The sequence below is a fragment of the Macaca mulatta genome, chromosome 6 (assembly GCF_049350105.2).
Source record: "Macaca mulatta isolate MMU2019108-1 chromosome 6, T2T-MMU8v2.0, whole genome shotgun sequence".
In the NCBI taxonomy this organism is placed as follows: Eukaryota; Metazoa; Chordata; class Mammalia; order Primates; family Cercopithecidae; genus Macaca; species Macaca mulatta.
In genome coordinates this window covers 34,942,924-34,964,820 of record NC_133411.1, presented here as the reverse complement: position 1 = coordinate 34,964,820, position 21,897 = coordinate 34,942,924, and the positions used below count along the sequence as shown (strand labels likewise).

The following is a 21,897-nucleotide window of genomic DNA, read 5'->3' as shown; positions in this document are numbered from 1 at the left end:
CAGCTGTTTGGTGGTTGACTTAAAATGTCATTGCAAAGGGAAGCTAAAAATTTATATATAGGGAAGGAGAACAAATGCAGTGAGATATACTGAAACGTACCCTGAACTAAGCCAGGAAGCCTGGGCAGTCGGCTGTGTAATCACGGCAAATTCATCTATCTTTCTGAGCCTTTTTTTTTTTTTTTTTTTTTTTGCCTACAGAATGATAAGGCAAGTGTAGATTATCTCTAATGTTCCTTCCAGCTATAAACTGCAATGATCCTATGATGAAGGATGACTGAAAAGGCCTGAGTTCACATTTCAATAAAAAACCTAGTTTTGAGACATGGTTTAAAATTGTGAAGTAATCACAGATAGAATGGAAACCTAAGACAAAACTTGTTAAAATAATTGTATAGCTCGCCATATCAGTGATTTTTTTTTCCTTTACTTTTTGGTTTGTTTGAGTGCTTGCTTTTAAAAAATTCATTTTGGCTTATTGAAAGAATTGTAATATAGAGGAAGAAGAAAATAAGCATGATGACATCATGCTAGCGCCTATTTTCATGCTCCAGAAATTTGGCTAGATATTTGTCTTTCCATTTCTAGAACTAATTACATCCTTTGAAGCATCAAAATCATTTCTCACCTATTTGAAATCTGAATATGCAGTATACAAACTTGTTAATATAATGTAACAATGCAAAAGAGGACTTTGCAGCAAAGTAATCACATGTTCAAATCATTCAGCATTTTTATGACATTTCATGACTCATCTCCCCAGCTAAAGGGAAGTAAACTATTGGCAGCTAATATAAAAATAGCAATTTTCAGTATAACAATTTATAAAACATGTAATTCACAAACCATTTTCACAGGTAGTCTCTTATTTTTCCCTTTTGATGGTCCTGATGAGTAGGTAAGTGTCTCACTGATACCAATTTACAAATAGAAAAAGAGGTTTGTAACAGTTAACTGATTTCTCCAAAGACACAATTGGATGACGAACCTTCTATCGCTTCCCACTCTGATCTGCTATCTCTCTAGTGGATTTTAGCACCAACTGACAACTATGCAAAATTCTGTTATATAAATTAATCAACATCATTGGTCATGGAATTGACTAGAAGCAATAAATAGGTAAATTCAAACCATCTCCAAAATTTCTTGCATTAAATAACATAATTGTTTGCATTTGAGCTATGTTTTCACTTTGATTTATGTTTGATTTCTAAAATGAGTTATCACATTTTCTGTCATCTTATCATCTCCATTTAGCGGTAAAGAATTCTGATTCAGAGATAGAGAAGATTTTCATGCTTACAGTAAGCCAATTTGTTGAAGGAAGGAGATGAATGGGTCTCATGACTCCTGACATTTCAGTCCTGTTTCTTTCCTAATCAGTTTCTTTCCTAAGCATGCATCAGGCTTTATAAGCATGATTTTATGCTAATGAGCATAAATTCTCTCATTTAATCCTTACCACGGTCCCAGGAGATTGGTAGTATTTTCCCTATTGCAGAGGCAAGGAAACTGAAGCTGAGAGAATTTAAGTGGCTAGCCAGAATTGTACAAACCTGTGAGCTACGGGAATTTGAACTCAGACAGATGGGCTTCAGAACCCATGACCCCTGGCTCTGCAAATCAGAAAATATTACCATCCTCTGTGTCTTTGATTTTATTTGTTTCTTCTTTGGTCATATTACATATGAAAATAATGCCAGTTATGTGGTGGCCTTGGGTAGACAAATGAGAAAATCACATAGTTCACAAGGAGGTTCTTTAAAATAACTTGGAGGCCACTCATGGTTACTTGAGTTCACAGGGGCAAATTGTCCCTCTATTACCACAGTGGGTCCAGGCTAGATGTTTTGAAACAAAATGGATCTGTTTAGGTGTTTTTGAAGTGATAGCGTTCGGATTCCCCCAAAGGCAGTCCAGCTACTTGTGCTTCAGCATGCCCTGCAGAATGCGGAGGGAACACTGAGGAGAGGCACCTGCCAACACCTGTCAAACAGTACTCTCAAGATATATATTTTCTTCCTAAATCATGGTATCCCTAAAGGGCAGATAAGCAGGACTACTGTCTTCCTTCAGTCGACACGGTTTAGACAGTGTGTGGCTTCTGTGGACTGAAAAACAAAGAAAACAAGTTGTAGAAGTGGAGGCTACTAATTAATTTGTATTTTGATATTTAGTTAATGGCAATAAGGTCTGAAAGCACTTACAATTAATGACACTGTGGGCCATGAGAGTAAAACAGCCTAGGTCAAACAGAATAGGAAAGAGTAGACGATAAAAGGCATACGTGTAGGATTGATATCAGAACCATTCAAATACAAATGACATGTGTGCGTATGCATATGTAATTAGAAATCACACTTGCCTACATTCACACACATTAGGAGGGCTAGGCTTCTGTAACAAATAAAGCCCAACGAGTAATGGCTCACCAGAAGAGATGTTGACTTCTCAGTCATGTGGCAATACAAGGTGATTCCAGTCTGCAGTGCTGATGGTAGAGGATGGTGCAGTCATTGGGGAACCCAGGCTGACAATGGCTCTACCATCTTCCCATCATCAAATTTGCCCTGGGGTCACCATCCCAGTCAATCAGAAAGGGAAGAGAGCATAGAGGCACTCCTGCAGGAGGTTGTATGCCCCAAGCCTTGAAGTGCGACAAATCACTTCTGCCTACATTCCATTGTCTAGAACTAGGTCACGTGATGAAACCGAACTCAAGGAAGCTGGGAAATGCAACCCAATTATGTGTCCAGAAGAAGAAAAAGGATCATGGCAAATACCTAGCACTCTCTGCCGCTGACTGTAGGGAGCCTGTTCCGAAGCAATGAGGATTTTGACCTGTTGGGAGGTTATTGCAATAGTCCAGATGAGGCATGAGAACTATAAGAAGAATGTTCAGGATGAAGAGGGGAAAATATATCTGATATATATTTGAACTTAAAATCAGGGTTTGTAAATAATTGGATATGGGGAAGGAAGAAGAGAGAGGAGAAGAGAAGGAGTCTGTCACTGACTCATTGACTTTTTTTTGAGACAGGGTCTCACTCTGTCACCCAGGTTGGAGTGCAGTGGTTTGATGATAGCTCATCGCAGTCCTGAACTCCTTGGCTCAAGCAATCTTCCCACCTAAGTCTTCCGAGTAGATAGGAACAGGTGCCAACCACTGCACCCAGATAATTTTTTTATTATTTTTTGCAGAGATGGGAGTCTTGTTATGTTGACCAGGCAAGTCTGGAACTCCTGGCCTCAAGCAAAACTCTGCCTCAGCCTCCCAAAGTGCTGAGATTATTGGCATGAACCACTATTCAATTTGGGTTTTTGGCTATTCCATTTGAATTGACTGTCATTGGCTATTCAATTTGAATCAACTATTTAATTTGAATTTTTGTTTGCTGGATGGTGCTCCTATGAATTGAAATTGTCTCTAAAAACAAAATGGTTGTATGATGACCCAGATATTAGTTTTTTTCCCGTCCTCTTATCTTTTCATTCATCACCAAAACCCAGAGCAGTTGTGGAATTATGGAATTTAAGTGTGTTTTAATTATTTTGTCTTGAGAATATTTAATACATGTTAATTAATTGATAAATGTTAATTGATTTAATGAGACATTACTATATCCGTGCAAACTAAGCCAAAATAAAGTACACATCAACTATGATTACTGTTTGAGCTCAAAGGTTAATTAACACGTTTTGATTATAGTAAATCAAAATACAAAGAATTAATTCTATCTCAAACGTCAGTATCTGACTTTGACAGAAATAAACTATTATTGAATACATTATAGCTCACAAAAAAAACAAAACAATAAAAAAAAACCTGGCAACAACAGTGGAACCATTAACAGCTATTAATTCCTGGCAGTTTGGCTGGAAAAAGAATATTGGCTCAGATTCTAGAGTTTTCAAAGCTGTAAGGACTATTACTAGAATAGAGCTCCGCATTCGGCAGGAGTCCCCCCTTGTGACAGGGCCTGGTGCCTGCTCCCTTTGTGCATGTTGTGAGAGAAAATGTTTAATAAATAGAACTGAAGGCCAGCGCAGTGGCTCACACCTGTAATCCCAGCACTCTGGGAGGCTGAGGTGGGTGGATCACTTGAGGTCAGGAGTTCGAGACGAGCCTGGGCAGCATGGCGAAACCCTGTTTCTACAAAAAATATAAAAATTAGTCAGGCGTGGTGGCGCATGCCTGTAGTCCCAGCTACTCAGGAGCCTGAGGCATGAGAAACACTTGAATCCGGGAGGCAGAGGTTGCAGTAAGCCAAATTCAAGCCACTGCACTCCAGGCTGGGTGATAGAGTGACACCCTGTCTCAAATAATAATAATAATAATAATAATAATAATAATAAATAACTGTCAGAGAAGTCATGGTTCAGAATGAAAACGCTGAGTTTTGAGTTCCTCACTGTCCTTGATTTTTATTTCTGCCTATTCCTGAAGCTATTTCTTTGGGGTTGCCTCTCTCCATAATGAGTCACTTATCTCCCATTCACCACATCTTAGAGCCCGTAGAATCACCATTTATATCAATTTTCCTCTGTCCTACAGAAAAAGAAATTGTAATCGTTTTTCAAGTCAGTGTCACCTTATCATTCCTGTCCTCTCCTCTTTATGTCCGTTGTTAGTCTAAGGCCCAGTGGTTTCTAATCTGATGGTAGGAGGAATTTACAGATGAGGGAAGATGCTTTTGTTTGTTACAACAACGTGGGGAAGAGGCTGCAACTAGCATTCAATGTCTGAGAGGCATGAATGATAAAAGTCTCGTGACATTCAGCAAAGTCCCTTATAAGGAAGAATTGTTGAGTCCCAAATGCCAGTGGTGCCCAACAGATGAGAGTGAAGGACCTCAGTTACTACTCCTGCTTAGAACACCTGCCCTTGCCTCCTTGCTGGTCTACACATCTCCAGCCTCTGCCTTCTCCTATCTTTTCCACACACCGTTGCACAAGACATGAGTCTGCCAAATTCATCCTCCAAAAAGCTATTCTAATCATTCCAAACTCCTGCTCTAAGTCTTTGATATCTCCTCATTTCATACTTGTTCAGATAAAATCTGCTGTAACCCAATATCCAACAGCCTTCCCAGGCTTACATAATCAAGCTTTCAAAACGTACTGCCTCCTACTTTTCTTCATCCATGCTAAGCTTCAACAGCTCAGTTGCCTTAAACCTCCTGCCTCTCCCAGTCTGGGGTCTCTGTTCATGCTGGTTCCTCTCCCTGGAATTTCCTTCCCCTTCTCCTCTGCCCTTTTAAATCCTACCTGTTCAGGATCAAGCTTTGAGTCTGATCTTACACAAAGCTTCTCCTGATCCCTAAAACAGGAAGTGATTTGTAAAGTTCCTTCGGTGTGATCTGAAATCGCTCTTGCAATGTCCTCCCGCCTTCTGGCCTGTGGGAGTCTGTCCACAGCCCCACTGGACACAGCACGTTCCTTTAATTGTGTTTTCAAATATTAAGTAATTGATATAAAAGCTGAGCTAACACTGTAAGTAGGTATAAACCTTGAAGCCAGACTTTCTGGGGTTTAGTCCTGACTCAGTAAATTACCAGCTGTACATCCTCACTCTACCTCATTTCCCTCGTCTATGAAATGAGGATGATGATAATGCCCAACTCATATGACTTAGGAGATAAAAGGAATAACTCTGTGTAAGGTACTCAGAAGAGTGTCGGGCACATAGGAAGTACTCAGTAAGTGTTTGCTCTGATCCATATTTACAAAACAGAGAACTTCAGTGCTATGCAGCGTGCATGGGTATGGCTCTTATTTTGATAGAGACTCACCTGTCATTGAATTGCCTCATCATTCAGTCAGATCCCTTGGGCCAGTCAGTTAACTGTAAACTGTGGTCGTATAGAATGGAAGTGACAGCACAATTTTCCACAGCATTTCAGAGCAGTGTTCATATGGTGCTGATGTGACCCCGAGCATCAGTTCCAATTCTGAACACCTGGACACTGACACTTGACTTGGTTAGTCAGTCACCACAGGGTCACTGGGTGTAATGAGCCCTCATCCTCCAGCAGGCCAGCCCAGGTTTACTTTCATAGCAGAGGCAAGGGTCCAAGAGCAAGAATGGAAAGCACCAACTCTTGAGAACTGGAACAGCATCATCCACTGCATTCTGTTGGCCAAGGCAAGTCACAAGAACAGCCCTGATTCAAGAGCCGGAGAAATAAATTCCACCTCTGGATGAGAGAAGCTACAAAGTCCCCTTGCAAAGAGCATGGGTTTAAGGAAGTATGAACGACGCAGGCCATTAGTGCAATCAATCTATAGCACTTCAGCTGTTATCTCTATTACCTAGATACATAATATGATACAAAGGAGAAAGTGCCAGGAACTTAACAAAAGAAATCAAATCCTAAAGAATTTTAAGGAGAATGTATTACCTCTATAACTGACCCACTTGGAAAAGATGATGATGTAGTAGAAAATAATTTTGACTTTTCTCTTTCTGTGATCTACAGATTATCTACCTAAGAACTCTATTATGTTATATATGTGTTATAACACAAGAATGTGCACAAAATGAAACATAAAATTATATGGAGAGTGAAGGCTGGGCGCGGTGGCTCATGCCTGTAATCCCAACACTTTGGGAGGCCAAGGAGGGCAGATCACCTGAGGTCAGGAATTTGAGACCAGCCTGGTCAATTTGGTGAAACCCTGCCTCTGCTAAAAATACAAAAGTTACCTAGGTGTGGTGGCACTCACCTGTAATTCCAGCTACTTGAGAGGCTGAGGCAGGAGAATTGCTTGAACCTGGGAGGCAGAGGTTGCAGTGAGCCGAGAACATGCCACCACACTCCAGCCTGGGCGACAGGGCGAGACTACATCTCAAAAAAAAAAAAAAAAATATATATATATATATATATATATATGGAGAGTGAAGATACAACAAGAGAAACATAAGTCTGGTCTTTATTTACAGCCTATCAAACCTTAAGCATGTCATAGATGGAACCTCCACCCTGTCTTTTTTTAGTTCAGCACAATGTTTTGCTCGTCCAGAAACAGCCCCTTTTAATGAGGATGAGCAGCGGAGAGGGGATGCAAGAAAAATCAGTTACAGGAAAGAATCAGGTACATAAAAGGGAACAAATTACGTGGTGGACATTTGCATCGTTTTCAAAGTGACCCCCTGCTAAACCTGAGATATTTAAGAATTATAAACAAACAGAAACACTTTGAGGGGAATGAGCTGAGCTGTATGTATGGCAAAAGGCGACTGAATTCTTCACCACCAGTGGATTGAGGGATGAAAAGCATCATGCTATAACATCTTTCTAACTCCAAGCGTGATCTGAGGACCAACAGCATCGGCAGCACCTGGGAGCTTGCTAAAAGGCACAGTCGCCTCCCCTTCCCAGATCTACTGAATCAGAATCTGCATTTAGCAAGGTCCCCAGGTGATTCATATGGTCTCTAAGGTTTGAGGAGCACTACTGTAACAAATATTGTTCTGAGTTTTAGAGACAGAAAACCCTTTGGGCAGGTCAGTTCTGAAAGCCTGTCTCTTCATCTACACCATAATGATACCAGTCTACAACACAGGTTTGTCATGGAGGGAAATAGGTGAGATAGTATCCTTAGTGTTAGAGAGGAAAGGCAAGGGGCAGACACCTAGACCTGACATCCACTGTGAACAGCATTGGTAGGAAATGTGGCAGCTTCTCTGCAGCCCCCTGGGCAATCATGCCAGGATAATTAATTTTTTTTTTCTTTTGAGACAGGATCTCACCCTGGCACCCAGGCTGGAGTGCAGTGGTGCAATCATAGCTCACTGCAGCCTCAAATTCCCAGGTTCAAGCAGTCCTCGCCACCCAGCCTCCTAAGTAGCTAGGAATGCAAGTACACAATACCACACCTGGCTAATTTTTAAATTTCTTTAGAGATCGGTTCTCCCTATGTTGCCCAGGTGATCTGAAACTCCTGGGCTCAAAGGATCCTCCTGCCTCAGCCTCCCAAAGACTGAGGCATGAGCCACTGCACCTGGCCTGCCAAGATAAGTTTTAAAGGGAAGCAAATTTCCATTTGCATTGGATTTTTCTTCCACATACAAATCAGGGTTTCTCAACCGTGGTTGTTTGTTAAAATCAGCTGGGGAGTTATTTTTAATACTGAGCATCCCTGGGTCCTACCCCAAGAGATTCAGATTAATTTCTGTGGGTGGGGTGTCCCAAGTGTTGGTAATTTTTAAAAAGCTCTGTGGGCAGTGTTAGTGAGCAGCCAGGACTGAGAACTGACTCCAGGATCCTAGCGATGGGGCACGTGTGGGAAGGTGACACTCAGCCTCTGTCATCTCTCTCCTTCCCTGCCACAGTGCTCCACCACATGTGGTCTGGGGGCCTACTGGAGAAGGGTGGAGTGCAGCACCCACATGGATTCCGACTGCGCGGCCATCCAGAGACCTGACCCTGCAAAGCGATGCCACCTCCGTCCCTGTGCTGGCTGGAAAGTGGGAAACTGGAGCAAGGTAACTTATCAGGCTTGGCAGAGTCTTGGAGGTAGAGAAGGTGGGGATGGGTTGGGGAGGGAATCTTATATAAGCACTTGCCAAAGTCGAGTTTTTTTCTACCTTTCTGTTTCCCTTTTGCGTCTTATAAAATCAGGGATGAGTAAATCATGGGCATTACCATAGGCCTACTTCAAGTTACACAAAAGTCTTAGTAGTACAGTTTTTATTAACCCACATGTGGTAACCCACCTGTCCTTTCTCTTATAAGGTAAACCAGAAAAGTTAAGTTTGGATTATCAATTGCTTCTCCAGCATGCAATGCTATTTCTATATTACTTCAATTTAGCATTTTAATGAATAATCCTATATTATCACATATATAATTAAATCATGAATCACCTGTGCTTTACAAAGCAAATATACAGTTCAATCTTCCAGACCCAAAATGAAAAGAAAGCTGAGATATAAAGAATAATTGGTCTTTAAAAGCGTACTCCCCGCACTGATCTTCTTATTTATTTTTATTTTTATTTTTTTGAGACAGATTCTCGCTCTGTCACCCAGGCTGAAATGCAATGGCGTGATCTAGGCTCACTGCAACCTCCGTCTCCTGGGTTCAAGCGATTCTCATGCCTTAGCCTCCTGAATAGCTGGGATTACAGGCATCCACCACCACGCCAGGCTGATTTTTGTATTTTTAGTAGAGATGGGGTTTCACCATGTTGGCCAGGCTGGTCTCGAACTCCTGACCTCAAGCGATCCACCTGCCTCGGCCTCCCAAAGTGCTGAGATTGCAGGCATGAGCCACCGTACCCAACCATACTGATCTTTTTGAAGTGCAATTTTACCATCTATGCTAATCTTACTGTGATTACTCATTTTGCTGTGCTGTCTGCATAGTTCCTTGTGAAAAGAATGTATCTGGTTTTCAGATTAGTTAGCCTTGGTGCTTTGAGACACTAACTAGGCCTGATCTGCTTATCATGGCTGGACTAGGGCTTAGCCAGCCCTTGGGGGATAATTCAGGGCTCTAAGACACTGGTCAGCGGTGAGATTGAGGGTCAGTTGGCAGGTAGGGAGTACAGAGGTGTGAGCTGTGCATATACCTGTTGGCCATACCTGCTCAACTCTAGGAAGCCTGGTCCACCCCTGTCTTCTCTCCAGGAAGATGGTTCCTCTTGATAGCTGAGACACAGGAGAAAGGAAAAGAAAGAGCTATCCAAGAGGTTTAGGGTAGATGATGTCACCTCTAGACATTTGTTTCTTCATCTAGTGAAGAGCTCATGTCCCCAGACAAACAGGACCCAGAGGTGTTGCACTGGGCATTTCTGTCTCTGGTTCTCCTGGCAGACTTAGCATCAGACAGGAACATGGGATGCTCCTGTCTGATGGTTGGTCTTTAGGACCCTTTCCCAAAGCAAGGCTCTGGTCTTTGGAAGAGAGGGGCTGTGAGGCTACTCCTTGAGAAAATTACCGCCTTCTTTCTCCTTCTATATCATTTTTCTTTCAAGAATCAATACTGGTCTTTTTTATTTCTCTTCCAATTCATAACAAACTCAGAATCCAACAAGGACTGAAAGTTTGGCTACAACTTCTCTTCCATATCCAGAGGAATCTCAGGAAACATCTCATATACCTGAGCTTGCCAAATGTTGACCAAGTCTTAAGTTCCACTTTCCTCTCACTGGGAATAGTCATTTCGCTGGAAATTACATGGCTCATGAAAAGGGCAGATGTGTGAAATAGCTTGCGTTTTGAAAAGGTCAGCTCCAGCCTGAGGGACTCTAGCCAGTGCAAACCCTGGGTGAGAGATCAGCAAGCTCATCTCTGGGGTCCGGCCTCCTAAGGAAAGCCTGGCTTGACTCATTGCCTGGCCTATAGGGTCTCTCTCATGCCTCTCTCTCTCTCTCTCTCATGGCCTATAGGGTTGCAGATATATTGGTGAATCTCTGTAGTGCCCTGAGTGGTTTTGTAGGAGTTATTTCCAACATATCATCAAATTCAGCTAGAATGAGGTAACTGCTATATCTAAAATCTAATCCTCAAAATTACTCTATTCCTACCAGTAAAGAAAGTGTCTCTTTTATTAGATAACAGATGAACCTTATATCAAAGACACTATTTAACCACTGATTGTCAGTTGCCCTGATTTTTGTTTTTTCTGACTACTATTATGGGTATTGCATACATCAGCAGTCCCTAACCTTTTTGGCACTAGAGACCAGTTTTGTGATCTCTACAAAATTCTTTTCCACGGACTGGGGAAATGGTTTTGGGATGGTTCAAGCATGTTACATTTATTGTGTACTTTATTTCTATTATTATTACATTGTAATACATAATGAAATAATTACACAACTCACCATAATGTAGAGTCAGTGGGAGCTTGTTTTCCTGCAACTAGACGGTCCCATCTAGGGGTGATGGGAGACAGTGACAGATCATCAGGCATTAGATTTTCATAATGAGTGTGCAGCCTAGATCCCTTGCATGCACACTTCACAATAGGGTTTGCATTCCTATGAGAATCTAATACTGCTGCTGATCTGACAGGAGGTCGAGTTCAGGCAGTAATGTGAGTGATGGGGAGCAGCTGTAAATACAGATAAAGCTTTGCTTGCTCACCTGATGCTCACCTCCTGCTGTGCAGCCTGATTCCTAACAGGCTGAGATATAACAGACTAGGGATTGGGGACCCCTGGCATACATGGCTTATCTTTCCTAGAGATATTAACTTAAATTTTATCTCAAATCTTGATTATTGTGACCCCTTTTTCTAATTAATATTTTTTTTGAGGTGAAGTCTCACTTTGTCACCCAAACTGGAGTGCAGTGGCCCAGTCACATCTCACTCCAGTCTCAACCTCCTGTGCTTAAACAATACTCCTGCCTCAGCCTCAAGTAGCTGGAGACCCCTTTTTCATATGGATGTCTGAAGTCCACATCATGTGCTAGGAAAGATTTGAAGGCCTTCCCTCTCAGCTTCATTAATTCTGATAGGCCTTTTATGCTCTCTTTGTGACAGACCTCCAAAATCTAGAGCAGGAAAGAGGATCCCTGGTTTTGCCTTTAAATATCCAGAGAGTTTAGATTCTGCCAAATTGATCATTTGCCTTTTCACAGATACTTTCTCAGAAAGAAAAATTCTAATTTTACCTGGAATTTTCTGCATTATTCCAGCAATCTCTCCTCCAGATCCAGAAACACTTTAATTCTTGTAGGATGACAGGGTATGCTGCAGCCTCACCTGAACCCACAGGTATCATACCTGAGGCATCCAGGTTACTCACCAGGAACTTCTACCACTGTGATTGCGGTCTGGATTGCGGTTGTTTTACTGGCTTATTTCTCTAATACAATACTTCTTGATGAAGCCTGATAGAACTGCTGTAAACATTTTCTCATATACATGTGTCAGGTTTATGACTATACCAAAGGTCATGTTGCAGTCCGAAGGGAGTGGGTGGATGAGCAGAAAGAACACTCGGGGGCCGTAGGCTGGTGAAAGATTATTTTATTCAGCACCAACTCTCATCAGCAGCTTTCTCACACTGCCCGCCCCGTCTCGGCTGCTTAGTCTGGCTCCCACATACAGCTGCACGGCTGACTCTCCCTTGCTTTCAGGGTCAGCAGCTTAACTCTTTCTTTTTCTCTGGGCATGAGCGAGTCAAGCTGTGTCCTGGCTCCCCTCTGTCCATCTTTGCAGATGGACAGCTTTGGCTCTCTCTCTTTCTCTTGGTGCCAGCGTGACCGCACAGTGTCAAACAGGGCAGTTATACCTTTTACATACAACAGTGGCTTAGAGCCAAGTGATGGCACGGCCTTCCCATGTTAGGGCTACATGGCTGTGATAACAAGTGGAGTTACACACTTGCACTCTAAACTTGCTGAGTCACACAGGATGTAAACAGCCTACCTCGGCCTATCCTTCACCAAATCACAGCCATGTTCCTTACAACATGACGGAGAACCGAGACATTCAGATCTCTACCTTTCCAGTTTCTGGAAGTAGTTTATCACAGTGGCTTGCTTCCTCTTCATGCATTAATCTGTCTGAAACAAAATCAAAGTTGTCATCCTCAGGTTTGTCCCAGAGGCAGTCTTGTAAAAATGCAGTTCTGCAGTATTGAATTGCAGAGGGGCTTGACTTGGAATCAGACGGATCTGGGATAATAACCCTACTCTGTCACTAATCAGCACGTGACACTGGCCATTCATCTAACTGCTTAGGAGCTTTAGTTTTCTCACTCCTGAAATGAAGTGGATGATATTGCCTCTACTTACTTTGTAGAATTGTTGTAAGGATCAAAAGAGAAATTGTATGCAATGAACTCTGTACATGATAAAAGACCATTCAAATAAGGCCCTGGACAAACGTCGAGCTCTGGGTAAAGGTTAGGGCTGGCTATTGGACATTTACGAATCTCTTGCTTCCTGGACTTGGGGCAGGAGGCCTGTGGACAGGTTAGTGAAGTAAGCCCTGCCAATGGAGAAAGTGACCTGAGAAAGTGTTCACTCCCTAGTACTACACAGTCAGGGTGCTCAACATGTTCCTGAACTCTGGAGGATTTGACCTACCGTGGGTGCTAGTGCTGCCACGTGCCTGACATTGCATGGAAACTTTGGATAAACAATTTTATTTTTACCATAATACAGGACTTTATAATTCCCACTAAAGAAACTAGGGCTTGGAGTATTTAAATCATCAATATATACTTGATCACAAAACTAATATTAAATAGTCTCAATTCTAAGAAACTGTCACCTGGGGGATTATGTCATTTTAACTACAGCTTTTCAGAAAAAAATGAAACACTACACAATTAATGTGTACATCAGTTGTAGGATACATGCCAGTTTCAGAATGTTAAAATTTGTATGGGAGAGGCTGGGCGCAGTGGCTCATGCCTGTAATCCCAGCACTTTGGGAGGCCAAGGCAGGTGATCACTTGACCTCAGCAGTTCAAGACCAGCCTGGGCAATATGGCAAAACCCCCTCTCCACTGAAAATACAAAAAATTAGCCCGGCTTGGTAGAGCGCATGCCTGTAGTCCCAGCTACTCAGAAGGCTGAGGTGGGTGGATCACTTGAGCCCAAGAAGCAAAGGTTGCAGTGAGCCAAGATTCTGCCACTGCACTCCAGGCTGGGCAACAGAGTGAGACCCCATTGTAAAAAAAAATTCATATGGGAGAAAAAGTGATTCTTCTGATGGAAGAAATGTAGTAAGAGATAAAAATGAGCTTGAAAAATCCTCAGCTGGGGTTGACAGCAAAACCATGCATCATCAGCAGCTCCACACACTTCCTCACTGACATTTTGTCTGCTTCTTCTGAAGTTTTGGGAACTGCTGATTTGACAACCCCTTTATTACTTCTGTTAGAATGAACATTGCCCTTTTCATAGTTGAGTCTAGCAGACCTTGATTTATTTCTGAAATGAATCAGAAAGATTTTTACCTTTTATTTGTAATAATCTGTCTTCCCACAGAGGCAACGTTGCCATTTTATTTTAGCGGTAACTTTATCATCTAAGTTATTTGCTGGAAAGTAACAGGAAGTGACAGCCATTCCTTATGGCCTTGGATTTCATGTATTTGCTAACTAGTCCTTCTGTCTTATTCTAATTCTTGTCTCCAAGTTTATTGAATTTTACAGATTGTCTGTGGCAGTGCTGCATTTTATGGACCTGAATTTTTACAAATGAATAAAATGGGGGAATAGCCTTTGTTTTGCTAAATACAGACAAACCATACTTTCATACACAGCATGTTCCCAGAAATATTTACTAAAGTCCAGTGTGCAAAAGTCAGAACCTAGGATTGTATGTTATAGGAGAGCTTCTATCCTATGAAGGCAAAAATTGAGTAGCAGAAAGGTGGATCATACACTGTGTATCCCTGCATTTATTTTCTGCTGAGACCAGCTCAGTTGGGAAGACCCCAATCCAGTGACGCTAGAGGAATTAAAGACACACACATAGAAATATAGAGGTGTGAAGTGGGAAATCAGGGGTCTCACAGCCTTCAGAGCTGAGAACCCCGAACAGAGATTTACCCACATATTTATTAACAGCCAGCTAGTCATTAGCATTGTTTCTATACATATTAAATAAATTAAAAGTATCCCTTATGAGAAACAAAGGAATGGGCCGAATTAAAGGAATAGGTTGGGCTAGTTAACTGCAGCAGGAGCATGTCCTTAAGGCACAGATCGTTCATAGTATTGTTTGTGGCTTAAGAAGCCTTTAAGCGGTTTTCTGCCCTGGGCAGGCCAAGTGTTCCTTGCCCTCATTCCCGTAAACCCACAACCTTCCAGCATGGGCGTCATGGCCATCATGAACATGTCGCAGTGCTGCAGAGATTTTGTTTATGGCCAGTCTTGGGGCCAGTTTATGGCCAGATTTTGGGGGGCTTGTTCCCAACAGTTTTCCTCTTGATACAATTTTTTTCTGTGTCTAAACCATCACCTGTCTTGATATCCCTGAGCATTTCAGATTGAGAGATTCTCAAGAAGAAATGGTTAGAGAAGTGCCAATTAAATGGAAGCCTTTAGGAACATATAAGAAACGACCCCAAGACCACCAATGTCCAGACCACAAGGCTCTCCATGATGGCCTCTGCCCATCTTCTCTGTCTACCCCTATCCCCTTAGCATTCTGACCAACTTACTGTTCCTAGTCAAGCCGTGTGGGTTCACAGCCTCTGTGCGTGCCATTGCCTCCACTTCAAATGTCCCCCACACTATTTTGCCAGTCACGTGAGCATTTACTCATTAAGATTCAGCTCAAGCTTTGACTCATTTATTTAAGGTTTTCTTGACTTCTTCAGGTGAAGTTGACTGTGTCCTCCTTTGTGTCCTCACTAGATTGTAGATAACTATGGCTTGTAATCTTTATTTCTTCTATTCATTTATGTGACTTCCCCTGCCCCAGCTAGATTACAAACTACTTAGGGTAGAGGTACAGAGCTTGGAACATAGTAAGTGCTCAATGAGGGGAAAGTGGGATGGGGAGAGGGACAGGCAGACCCATGAATTTTGATGCTGTTCTGCTTAGAATTTTTGGAATAAAATTTTTTTAACTTTTATTTTAAGTTTGGGGTACAAGTGCAGGTTTGCTACATAGGTAAACTTGTGTCATGGGGGTTTCTTGTACAGATTATTTCATCACCCAGGTATTAAGCCTAGTGCCCATTAGTTATTTTTCCTGATCCTCTCCCTCCTCCCACATTCCACCCTCCCTTAGTCCCCAGTGTGTGTTGTTCCCCTCCATGTGTCCATGTGTTCTTATCATTTAGCTCCCACTTATAAGTGAGAACACGTGGTATTTGGTTTTCTGTTCCTGTGTTAGTTTGCTAAGGATAATGGCCTCTAGCTCTATCCATGTTCCTGCAAAGGACATGATCTCATTCTTTTTTATGGCTTTGTAGTATTCCATTGTGTATATTACCACATTTTCTTTAACCAGTTTATCATTGATGGGCATTTAGGTTGATTCCATGTCTTTGCTGTTGTGGATAGTGCCACAGTGAACATATGTGTACATGTGTCTTTATAACAGAATAATGTATATTCCCAGTAATGGAATTGCTGGTTCAAATAGTATTTCTGTCTTTAGGTCTTGAGGAATCACCAACACCGTCTTTCACAATGGCTGAATTAATATACTCTATTACCAACAGTATATAAGCATTCCTTTTTCTCCACAGCCTCGTCAGCATCTGTTATTTTTTTACTTTTTAATAATAGCCACTTTGAGAAGTATGAAATGGTATCTCATCGTGGTTTTGATTTGCATTTCTCTAATGATCAGTGATGTTGAGCTATTTTTCATATGACTGTTGACCTCATGTATATCTTTTTTTGAAAAGTGTCTGTTCATGTCCTTTGCCCACTTTTTTATGTGGTTGCTTGTTTTTTGTGTTTTTTTGTTTTTGGGTATACATTTAAGTGCCTTAGAGATGTTGGATATTAGAGCTTTGTCAGATGCATAGTTTGCAAAAGTTTTCTCCCATTCTGTAGGTTGTGTGTTTACTCTGTTGATAATTTCTTTTGCTGTACAGAAGCTCTTTAGTTTAAGAGATCCCATTTGTCAATTTTTGCTTATATTGTAATTGCTTAAGAACAAAGCTGGAGGCATCAGGCTAAGAGACTTCAAAATATACTACAGGGCTACAGTAACCAAAACAGCATGGTACTGGTAAAAAAATGGATACATGGACCAATGGATCAGAATAGAGAACCCAGAAATAAGACCGCACACCTACAACTATCTGATCTTCAAATTATTTTAAGGGTCTTATGAATGTGTTTAGCATAAGGAAAAGGTCAGAAAGGAATTCTTTCCATATCGCAATTTAGTATTTGATGTATAACTTTGAGAGGAAGAAAGTATTCTGAAATCAAAACAGAGCACAAACTCAGTGATCTCATACATTTATGACACTCTAGAATGCTGTGATAGTTTAATCATCTAGTTTATCCTCTTTTGAATACCAATGGAGAAATGGAGACCTAGAGAAGTACAGTGATTAATCTGCAGTCACATAGCCACTTGATGCCAGAGTCATAGATGGATTTGGTCTGTTAGTCCCCCAATCCTATGTTTACTAGTTGTGCTATACTTCTCTGAACACTCTGTAGGAGTCCAACCTGGGAAGTGTATTAGGAAGACTTCATAAATCAAAAATAGCACAAGAAAGAAAAGGTTTTGATTTCATTTTACCTCTGCCAGTGGCCCCAGTAAGCTAAGGGTATTTTTCATTCTAACTCAGTTTGCTTTGCAAATCATAGGAGTTAAACAAACTGATATACCAGTGATGTGGTAACTGGATTCTATCAGACCTGTTTGGTTTCAACAGGGCATTCGCCAGTCTTTCTGTTCTCATTAGCCTGCCTCTTGTCCTCAGTCTGGTTCGCAGACTTTACATTAGGAAAACAGGAATACAAACGGCCCTCCTCTCAGGCAATAAGAAAATGAGTATCGCAATTGTCATTCAGCACACAAAAGCAAAAGAGCATTAGGACTAGAGTGACTTTATATGCTGTCACTTCCCTCTTGCTAACAGAATCAGAGGCTCTTTTGAAAATGGAATGGAATAATCATAGATTTAGTGAGTGTCTTCCCTTATTACTGACTTCAGCATATTAATAAATTTTATTTCCCACTGAATGTGAACATGCTCTTGACAAAAGAGTAATGCTAATTTGAAAAATAAGTTTAGGAATAACAGATTATGCCAACAAATGGAAAATAAAAAAGTAAAGTCTCATTTTATGCTTATGTCTTTTAAATCCCCTTTTCCTAATAAAAAGTACTCTTGTTTTAACTATGTGCTATTTCCTGGAAATTTATTTTGTCAGACAAATAGTTGCTTTGAGTGGAAGCTATTAGCATGCTTTCTCATTTGTTCTGTGGTGAATTTTAAGTTTGCTGTTACTGTTTTTCTTTGTGTGTTTATTGTGTGGCAGGAAAATAAAGTTTTCCATTTGTACTTCTGGGAAGCTGTTAGCAAGTATTGCTTATTTCTGATAACCTAAACACACTTGATTTATGGAAGTATCAGAGCATCAATCTGCCCCCTTGTCACATGGGCCCATGTGTTTCCAAGCTACAGACCGATGTTCGAAGTCAGGTGAATTGATGAAATCTGCCAATCAGAGGAAGAAGGGGGAGCAGTGTTTTGGGGTCTATGTCTACTGAAAAGTCTTGAGGAATTTTCTTTCCTCAACCACAGCCCTAGAATCATGGCTATTCCACCATAGCCAGAAAGACAGCGTGGTCTTTTACCCTTCAGAGAGAAGAGCCAGATGAAAATATACCTTACAGCAAGGGACACCCTTTCTTGGTGACTTGTTTCCTTGGCCAAGACTGCCAATGAGATCATTGATGGAAGGATTCAGAGGATAAAGAAACACATTATTTATCCTGTAATTACCAGAGATCTCTTTAGCCCATTGGGAGCCCTCCCAGCTGGCATTTTCTCATAATTCAATGTTGATTCAACAGCTTCATAATGGCCATCTACACTGTGCCTGTCCCTGTGCTAGGGACCCATGGTGCGATGCAGAACAGGGCAGGGCAGGCTCTGCTTTCATGGCAGTGATGGATAGTAGAAAGGATGGACAAAATCAATAAAAGTTGCTCTGCAGTTTAGCTTTATGGGATTAAAACAGAAGAGGAGCTGAGACAAATTACAAGAGAAATCACCTCCTTTAGATCAGGTATTCCAGGAGGACCTCTCAGAAGAGGTGCCATTGAAACTGAGGCATTAAAAAAAAGAACAGTAGTGGGTGATGCAGAGAATAGAGGAAGGAACATTCAGGACATGGGAACCCCAAGGTCATTGTATTAACCCGAGGAGAACCTGGGGAAGAACCTGGGCTGACGAGCACAGATGTTAGCCTCCATCCCACCTACCTCAGTTCCCCACCTCAGTGTGGGCAGTGACAAGACCCATCACGCCAGGTCTGGCCATGAGACACCAGGCTGCAGAGGGAAGATAAGCAGAAGGGCTATAGCAAGCACTAGAGTTCTAAATAGACCAGAGAGCAAGTCCCAGACACTCAAGTTATGATCAGATAAAATCTTTATAGGTGGGGGAGTGGGGAACTGCCAAAATCCAAGTGGTCAGAGAGTCAACAAAGCAGCACTCTGGAACAGGCTGGGTAAACTCGGTTGTAGGTGACCCAGGCCCATCAGTGTTTATCACCGTCCAAGGGAAGTCAGCAGCCTGCTGGGAAACCTGGGCTGCTGCACAGCGGGTGCGGTCAGAGAGGAGGGGAGTGAGTAGGGCCTGTGTAGTGGCTATCGGGGGCAAGTGCTGAGAAGACTCTCAGTGATGGCTGCAGGTGATGGCGCTGCAGGAGGAATGGTGAGGGTGGGGGCAAGGACAGCCTTTGCTCACACCCATGAGTCAAACCACTGAGTAGTTATGCAGTTTATTTCCCTACTCAAGACCCTTCATGAGAGAGACATACTATCCTATTCTGCATCCAGCATCATAGAGAAAACCAGCATTCTGAAGGAAAGGTGGCGAAGGCTTAGCAGCAATGCCTACTCCTGGGAAGGGATAGGCAGGCCACTCTCCCTCCAGTAAATACTGACTTCCAGAGGGAACGGCCACCCACTGGGGCAGATGCTGTGCCAGCAGGCACTCCAGCCCCAGGGTCTATAATCTCCCCACAGCTGTGAGGTAGCAGTTATGACCCCAGTTTAGAGATGGGACACCTGAGGCTCAGCGTACTTCAGTCACAGGCCCAGGGACTCGTGACTAGTGAGTGGCAGAACTGGAATTCTCACCCACCTCTGTTGGCCCTCAACAGAGTTTGGGCCAAGCATGTGTTTCCCGGTATCAGGAGCTGCTGGGGTGCCTCCTGCTCTGTGGTGTAGGAGGGAAAGCAGGGTTCACCAGAACTAGACCTAACTGCTCTTTATGACTGGATGCCTGGCACCTCCACGGCTGAGGGGAAGGAAGGGAGGCCTGATGCCAGTGACTCAGAGATTGCCTTTGCTTTTGCTTTCCATACAGTGCTCCAGAAACTGCAGTGGGGGCTTCAAGATACGCGAGATTCAGTGCGTGGACAGCCGGGACCACCGGAACCTGAGGCCATTTCACTGCCAGTTCCTGGCCGGCATTCCTCCCCCATTGAGCATGAGCTGTAACCCCGAGCCCTGTGGGGTGTGGCAGGTGGAGCCTTGGAGCCAGGTATGGCGCCCAGAAAGGGAGCGATGTCTTCACACAACCTGGCAAGCCATGAATCTCAGTGTTACTGCATAAATGTAGAAATCAGGGAAGACCACACCTGTGTCCTGCCAATGACTGGCCTCTGTTCAGTGACCCCACCCTGTATCTGGGAAGCCAAATGGGTCTAACACTTTCAGGAGGTGAAAAAATTCCATGGAGAAGACAATGTGTTATGGTTTTAATCACAACAGTTCAGTGTTATGTTGCAATCTGGTCTCCCAATGGATATACCGGGGAATTGGTGTTCCTGCTGGGGAAATGAATACAATGGGATTATTTGAACAAGGACGAGTCTGATGAGAGCCATTTGCAGACAGAGCCTAACATGCCTCTCTGAGGCTTCTGCAGTCGGGCTGGGAGAAACAGCCCTATCTTTTCCACACAGTATAATATTAGAGTTTCATCTCTTCCATCTCTCAGATCATTGTACAAATAGTGAGTGTGTGTGTGTGTGCTCTCTTTATGAGGGCCCTGGCTCTGCTGGGTCTTAGTTTTACTTTGACACATGGAAACAAGGTTACTTTGGTGAGGTTCTTTGGTGAAGTGTGATGATCTCATTTTTCAACAGGCAAATGTTTAAATATCTCAACAGCTAAAACATACTCCCAACTACATCCACAAATGATAGAAAGAAGACCAAAAAATAACAATAAAGAAAAGGAAGCCCCCATATTTTGAGTGCGTCCAGGAACTAGGCAGTTTGCCTACGATACTTGGTTTAATTCTCTCCATGACCTGGATGGTAGGCATTTTCAACCCTATTTTATAGGGGAAGAAATTGAGACTTAGGTTGAGAAACCTACCTGAGACACACAATGAGAAAATAAATAGAGTTTTAATTCAAACATAAGGCATTCGCAACGAGAAATATTTGATTGCTCATCTTTGATTGCCCATCTTTGATCCTGCTGTGCTATGGAACTTAGCCCAATGGGCATTGAACAAAAAGTGAACTAAGGAGAAAGAATGAATCAATAACTACTTTGTGGGGCACTTACCATGTGCCAGTGAAGCGAAGGCAAAGAATCCCAACCTGAGGCTACAGAGTTAGTGTCAAAGCCTGTGGAGGACTGAGCCCCGACTTACTTACCACCCACCGGCCAAGCATCCACGCTGATTCCTGAGGCTCTGGGCCACTACCTAGAGTTTTCTGGGGCAGCAGCCACCACTGTCCCCTCTTCATCCTCCTTCCCCTGCCTACTTCTGGAGTACATGAAGTGCCTGCTACTCCCAGGCTCTGAACCCAGACCTCCAAACTCTCCATAGGTACTGAGCCTGGCCTGGACCTGTTCAGGCAGCAGCTTCCAGAATCCAGGAATTCAGAGAGGAACTTAGGTTGCCCTGTCAGAGAAATGGCATTTGCAGGCGATCAAAGATGAGCAATCAAATCTTTCTGGTTATGAAAAAGATCTATTCTTTATGTTTCCTCAGTAGCTTCCAGGATCCCCATCAGGAGCCTGTTCCCTGAAGCCCTTCTCTCACCCTTCTTTCTAAATTGCCTGTTTTGAGCAAACCACAAAGGTGGTAGAGTTCCCTCTTAAGCAGCAGTAGAGATAGAAAATGTAAAAGTCAGTTGAGTACCCGGAGCTGCTGTTAAGGAATTGGGCATCTTTAGGTACTTTCCCTGCCTGTGGTGCTGATTGCCATCCTGGGAATGTTATGAACCCGTATCTGGCAAGCATAT

General features: G+C 42.6%; 1 protein-coding gene across 1 annotated transcript in view; it reads left to right on the top strand.

Moving 5' to 3' along the window:
• ADAMTS12 (ADAM metallopeptidase with thrombospondin type 1 motif 12) overlaps positions 1-21,897 on the top strand; it is a 377,381-nt gene that overhangs the window by 331,394 nt on the left and 24,090 nt on the right. Inside the window, exons 20-21 of the mRNA XM_015139808.3 lie at positions 8,336-8,488; positions 19,998-20,174. Coding sequence (XP_014995294.3) covers positions 8,336-8,488; positions 19,998-20,174 — 330 coding nt within the window. The remainder of the gene's footprint in view (positions 1-8,335; positions 8,489-19,997; positions 20,175-21,897) is intronic.